Source organism: Macrobrachium nipponense, chromosome 40, assembly GCF_015104395.2.
Source record: "Macrobrachium nipponense isolate FS-2020 chromosome 40, ASM1510439v2, whole genome shotgun sequence".
NCBI classification, from domain to species: domain Eukaryota; kingdom Metazoa; phylum Arthropoda; class Malacostraca; order Decapoda; family Palaemonidae; genus Macrobrachium; species Macrobrachium nipponense.
Window position 1 is genome coordinate 22,312,846 of NC_061101.1, and position 7,118 is coordinate 22,319,963.

The window sequence follows — 7,118 nt, forward strand, 5'->3', positions numbered from 1 at the left end:
GCAACCCCCCTTCTTTTTCTCTTGTACATGATACTTAGTTCAGTAGGCTACATTGATTGTAAAATACATTGTATTTTTCACACAAAAAAGTAAGTCCCTTTTTTTTTTATCTCATATGCAACACAATACTATGTCAAAATTTAAAAAAAAATTGTATTTTTCACAATAAACAAACCTGCAGTCTTAACGTAAGTGGAAAAAAATAAAAAGATTTTGGTGGCAACAGGAGTTAGCCAAGATGGCGGACAGGAGGGCTCAGCTGACCTGCCTTAACCCATCTCGGCTACAGGTAACTGAATGAGGGGGGGTTTGAGGTGGGCCATATATGGTAAGATCGCAGTTTGTTAGTTATGAAAAATTCAAAGGTTTAAAATTTGTCATTTGTTCATGTGTGGTATTGACAAGGTTAGTGAGGAAGGGTTTGGAGTTGCCCTTGAACACCCTTAGATTTTTTACTCACGATTACTATCTGAATTTTGGCATTATTCAACAGGCCCTCGGCTCTATTAATCCAGATAATTGAAGGATTATTTTACTTATAAAATTTTAATATAACTCCCACTTAGTGGTTTCAAGATACGGGGTATAGCCACCTTTCACTGGGAAATAGTTCCTTTAATAAAAGTTGTACATAGGTGAGTGCCAAAAAATTGCAGGAATATAAGTTTTTTTTCTTCTTTTTTTGGTGGGTGGAGGACCTTGGATGTTATGTGTCTTCCAGTATGTTTGTGGTCAGAGTGTCTTCAGTTATTTGATTTACTATTCTGCTTTGCTCCCCTTTTCAATATTGCTGTCCTCTCTACTTGTATAATAATAACCCATTTTCATTTGTTTATTGACAGCAAAGGTGCATGATCAGATAGAATTTATCTTCTGAAACATAATTTCCTACCTAGATGCATATGTGAAACCTTAGCATTGCTGAACTACATGCTAAAGGTTCTGAGACAAAAACAGCATATTTTTGGCACATCTCATTAATGTCAAATATATTTCTTCCATCCCCTCCTTCATGAAATTAAGAGATGCATAATAGATAGCTTCTCTGAGTCTGCAGAGTCTAAGACTGGGGCTATAAAAAAGTTTTGAAGAGATAGGATAGGTTTTGCAATAATTATCTAGATTTACCTCTAATTTAGTTCTGGGAGCATTCCAGAGATGATGAACTGGTTGTAAGCCATAGAGTACAAGTTGTCTTGGTTTGTTATCATGTGGAGAGGGAATTTCTGGACTAATGGTTTTATTTGCCATTTTGGAAATACGTATGCTATATATCTTTCCTGAAAATTTGGTCTCCTGAGTATCTATTGATATCCATAACCCCTCAGAGACTGAGCAGTCAGACTTCTGAAAATTAGTTTTGAAACTCCAACTCCACTTTCGCCCTTGATTACATGCATGGAATTTAAAATGACAATTTATTGATCATTGCACAATATATAATAATGAAATTTTACTTTTGAACTTACTTTGCATTATTGCTTGCTTATGCAACAGGCCTTCATCAGTGGAGTAACCATCTCTCCTTCACCCTTGCAAGTTAATGTAGAAGGAACAGTAACATTCACCACATCTATTAAAGTTGGAGAGGGCTCCTTTTACAGGTACTGCTATGTTTGTTTTGAAAGATGAGCTACAATTGCTCTTGGCTTAGGATTATATCCTCGGTTATGAATAGATGGAATTTTTGAATTCAATATTAGTAACAGAATGATGAGCAGCAAATGACTGAATACGTATCGTTGATTATGAAAATGCATTTTTTAAAACAATTCATTCCATCTTGAAAACCTTTGAATTATAAATATATTGTCCATTTTCATTTCATGATTTGTTTTTCCAGACCTCTGAGTCTTAAGTAGACTCTTCTCGGGCTGGTTCCCAGGGATTAATCCTGAGAATTCATTTCATGAAATGTTCCAAATGATAATTAGTAAGTACATATATATGTACTTAAAAGACTCATAGGGTGTGCCACTTAGTTGTACAGCTAGGTGGGAAGAGACCAAAGGAGTACATAGATGGAAAATAAAGGCAGAAATAAATTCGGCTTGGATCCGAATGGATGCAACTTTAAAACCTTTGTATTGCTCATTAAGGCAGTTTTAGAAATTTTCCCAGTCTTACCCAGTGTTTTACAATGTAAAGGATCATTGAAACCTTATATTACAAACTTCTTTAGAATAGGCACCAGTGTGAGAATTATGATAAATCTGATGTGGGAATATTTCCACTTAACCTTGGCTAAACATTAGGTGAAAAATATCTGTATGAAAATATTGATTTAAAGAATTACACTTGTCCACAATAAACCCTTATTAAAGTGCTCAAATTTCAGTTTAGGCATGGAGGAACTGAGGAAAGAATGATATGCTTTTGCTAGCCTTGGAGTTGTGTCCTAGTTCCAGGTAAAGTACTGAGAAAGTCTGTTAATATATGACTTGTGAAAATTTGCCATGTTGTTCAGTGAATTGCCTTAGGAAACAGAAAACATCATCCACTTTTGTGACATCTCTCCTAGCCAAAGACATAATAAAATCGGTTAAAGATAGGGCTAAATGTGGTCACATCCTGCTCTACCATGACGTCTGTGACCTGAAGAGGTTGTAAACAACAGAAAGTGATCTCAGCTGCACACCAAACACTTTGGTCAGTTGTTAGGTTGGACTTTGCCTTCAGTTTGCTGAAGCAATGCTTGACGTGTTAAAAGCAAAATGGCTTGTAAAGTTACTGGGGAATGAAAGGCTCTAGAAAACAGACCTTTCCCAGGTCTGAATCAAATATAGCATTTTTAAATTGGAATAGTAAAAATGATTAAGGGATAGATCATTAATGTCAACAGTCATGGCTTTGGCTGCAAGAGTGACTATCCTGAACATATAGACCATCCCTGTTAAGAGGAAAATTGTCATAAGCATCTTCAGAATGCATTGATCCTACATTCTGAAAAAATAACTAACTCATTCTTAGACCTTCTGTGACCTTCTTGATAAAGAGAGCAGCTCTGGTTGGAACTACTAATTAAGCTGCTTGGGGTCATCGTCTATAACAATGTCACATACCTCTAGAAATGAAGCCACTTAGATCCTTATGATTAGAGTGGCTCAAATGCTTACAAATGGAGTTGCTCAGGTCTTTTGATTGGTGAGGCTCTTAGAAGTGGAGCAATGTAAATCCTTAGAATTAGAGGGGTCTGGAGCCTTAGAAGTGGGGTGGCATTGGCATTGTCATTGGAGAGGCTCATCTGATCCATAGACACAGAGTGACAGTAGTATCAAGAAATAGAAAAAAATGCTTCAGGTCCTTAGAAGTAGAGCAGCTCTGTGCCTCATTATAGAAATGGCTTAGATCATTAGAAGTAAGATGGTTTGAGTTCTTAAAGGATGAATGACTCAAGGCCTTTAAGGAATCAGTTTGGAACCTTAAAAAGTAATACATGTATGCCCCCAAGTCGGAGGGGGGCCTTGGGTCAGATCATGTCCATTTTTAAGACCAGTCACTAGAATGTGTCATCATGCCTCCTTTCATTACATTTATCCTTAGAGCTGTGTGTGCACTACTGCAAGTACAGTATTTACTGTAAGGTGCTCTTTGAGAATGTTGCACAATAGTTTCAAGTGTGACATGGAATGCTGATCAGCTAAACCTCTCTTTGCATGCAGGTAGAACAGCATGGTTCAGAGTTGAAGTAGAAGATGCCAAAATCACCTAAGGCTTCATAGAAATACTCTTAAACAGAGCTAAAATTGTCTGCAGTTCTTTGGTGAAACAACAAATACCTGTACTACTTGACGTCCTCAGTAATACTAGCCAAAAATGCCTGCTCTTCCAGTTGAGTCAGTCTAACAGTTGAGCATACTAGACTAAAGGGAAATATGCTCTATATTATGGATTATTGTAAAGTAAATATAAGAAAAGAATGAAAAGAAAGAATAGTAAATGGAAAAGGCTATCCTTTAAGAAAGCTTAACAGTCAGAGGATGAAGTACTTGTGACTCAGACCCAATTTTAGCTGGTCTGACAGCTGTGACATAGAATGCTGCTGTCGGTTATTTTTTGGGGGAATTTGCCTGAGACATCTGATGACATAAAATAGACACTAAACGTAAAGGATGTGTTATGGAAAAATCAGCTTTGATTCAGTATCACTATAATTTGACATATATTCTATTCTCCTAATATGGTTTATAGATTGCTCAAGTGGTTTGAGAGCAAATGTGAATTCTGAAAATTTTTAACAGAAGGAGAATCATGGATTTTATTTTCTTGGAGCATTTTAATTCTTTCAGTGCTTTTCATTAATGTATGTGTTCTTATCTTCAGATTGCGATTTGGTGAAGGAAATGGATTCACTTTGGGAATTAAGTTAAACTTCACCACAGGCCTTCTTTCCACTGGGATACCCGCAACAAAGTCATATAAATATTACCACCCAGGGGTTTATGTTGCTACTGTTATGTATTACGATGAGGAGGGAATTAAATCGGTGAGTATGGTTCACTCAATAAATGATATGTAATATTTCATAGGTAATTGTTTTAAAATAATTTTGTTAGAATCTTAAATTGCAGCAGTATTTTTTATTAATATGCAAATTTTGCAAGGTACTTAACGTACTACTGCAAAGTAGGGGAGCTATGAAGTTTGAAAGTAATCCCTCAGTTTTGTGTTTATAGAAAACTTCAATTTAAAGGGGAAAAAGATAGCCAGAAGACGTGGTAATACATATTGTATACATTATTATTTTTCTTGTTTTAAACAAGAGGCACAGCCGAGCTTTAGGGAATACATAGCTATTCCTATCATCAGGGTCATTTATCTGTAGAATGATACAAAAAAATAAAGAGAAAACAGTAAGAAAACTATACTGATTGACTAGTATATCTAAAAATATCAAAACCGCTATAAATGACAACACTTTAAAATACATAATATGGTGCGCATCGACTCTCATAGGGGTGTCAGCCATCGTACAGGCAAAAAAAGAAAATAGTGCCATTAGACTTCACGCCATATCCTACCACCATCACATACAATACAATAGTACGGTGATTTTCAAATACTCGGACAAACAAAAAAACAGCCATTCACTTCCGTTTTTAGAGTCCCTCCATATCAAACAACAATCTCCAGCATTCAATAACCAAACCACCCCTGTTCCATTGTTCATTGCATAGTTTGCTTGTTAGTCTCTCTCTCTCTCTCTCTCTCTCTCTCTCTCTCTCTCTCTCTCTCTCTCTCTCTCTCTCTCTCTCTTTTACCCACACCACTTCAACCTCTTTCATTCTCAGTCTTCTAACTCGCTCAGTTGTCATTTAACTACAACATGAACAGTAGGTTCTCCATTATTTTGTACTGCATTTTAAAAAAAAATTTATATTATGTATTTTAAAATGTTGTCATTTATAGCTGTTTTGATATTTTTAGATATAGTCAATCCGTAAAGTTTTCTTACTGTTTTCTCCTTATTTTTTGTATCATTCTATAGTTACGTGATCCTGATGATGGGAAAAGCTAGGTATTCCCAAAAGCTCAGCTGTACCTCTGTTTTATTCTAAGAAAACCAATAGTGTCTGCAATATTACCACTTTGCTGGCTATCCTGTTCCTCTATATATATCTAAATATAAAATTATGAGAGAAATGAATACTATTCACAAAAAAAGTATGTAAACAGGCTTATAAGTGTTATAAAATTTTTATAATGCAAAATGTAAACATTTTGTTTTAAAAAAACATATGTCAAAAGCGAGCAATTGGATGTAAAGAAAAACAAAGATAAATATTAGCTTTGTAGAGCAATGGTATTGATCTAAATCCTTGATTCTCATCACTATAAGCATTTATCAAATGACAAACATATGAAAATTGTAAGACAAAGATAGGGAATATTTCTAATGCTGGAGATCTCTCCTAGTTGTTATTTGGATGGTAGATAAAGAATAATTAGGCACCTGCTCTATCTGAGCTTCTTTTCCTCCTCTGATAGACAACATAACCTGGGAATTGTGCTGATATACGATTAGACTATCTCTTAATAAATGTGTGGCAACACAAATTTTAGACTTCAAATATTCAAACTACTGTATTGCTCTATAGAGGGATCCAACTCCTTACCTAAAATTTAGCCGAGATTCATTCACTCTATGATGACTTAGTGCTGAATATGTTTGAGAAATTTGATGATTTTACTAAACTTGATCTCCCACCCATTAAGAATTCATCATCATCATCATGATCTTCATCCCATTAGCTACTTAACAGCTACTCTCTTTTTACATTAATGATAGGTTTTAGTAATGCAGTTGTTTTTATTTTTCAGTCGTTTCTAATATCCGTATTTGTATACCCGTAGCCGGCTTATGAAAGTGTTACGGTAAATGTTACTAGTTCACCTCCTTCACCTGTGAAAATTGATTGCCCTGTGGTAATAGAGCCAGGAGAGCTGTTCTATTGCCGCGTTACCCTGTTTTTTGGGAGTTCCCTCGTCATGTCTTTCACGAGAGGAGATGGAAGTGTTTCTGATAACTACTCTCTTCCAGGTAAGGTTATAATTACAGTGATGTTGCTTGTGAAATATACTTTTTAAATTATATCTAATTCCGTCTTATGTTGTGTAAGAGTTTTAGTTAATTATGACTTTGATTTACATGAAAAAATCGTGGACTATGAAATCAGCAAAATATTTTGCTGGAATCACAATCGTGAATACTTTTATTCAAGTTACTTGCTGTCAATTTATGAGATGGATTATTCTTTTGTAGTTCCCAGTACCGTTTTATGAGGCAAAAACTTTCTTTCAAAGTAAGATTTTGCTACTTATGATTATTTAATAAGTTCGACATAGTTTATTTTAGTGTTCACTGTAAGATAGGAGCCATTCTAAGGAAAAGACCTCTGTCAGACCACTTCAAAAAGTTACAATTGGCCTGAAGTGAAACATCATCAAACTATTTCCAAGACACCAGGTTTTTTAATTCTACAGACATATTAGGGGACCACTCTAATTGTCGAGAATATGGTTTTCAGATGACGTACCTTGATTGACTGAGTTCTCTGAACTGGTATTGCGTTAGCTATAGAGAATGATGCAATATTTCTTTAAGAAATTATATGAAC

At 35.2% G+C, this 7,118-nt stretch overlaps 1 protein-coding gene across 1 annotated transcript in view; it reads left to right on the top strand.

Annotated features, from left to right (window-relative positions):
* LOC135212193 (uncharacterized) overlaps positions 1-7,118 on the top strand; it is a 236,110-nt gene that overhangs the window by 103,032 nt on the left and 125,960 nt on the right. Inside the window, exons 14-16 of the mRNA XM_064245638.1 lie at positions 1,498-1,604; positions 4,324-4,486; positions 6,355-6,541. Coding sequence (XP_064101708.1) covers positions 1,498-1,604; positions 4,324-4,486; positions 6,355-6,541 — 457 coding nt within the window. The remainder of the gene's footprint in view (positions 1-1,497; positions 1,605-4,323; positions 4,487-6,354; positions 6,542-7,118) is intronic.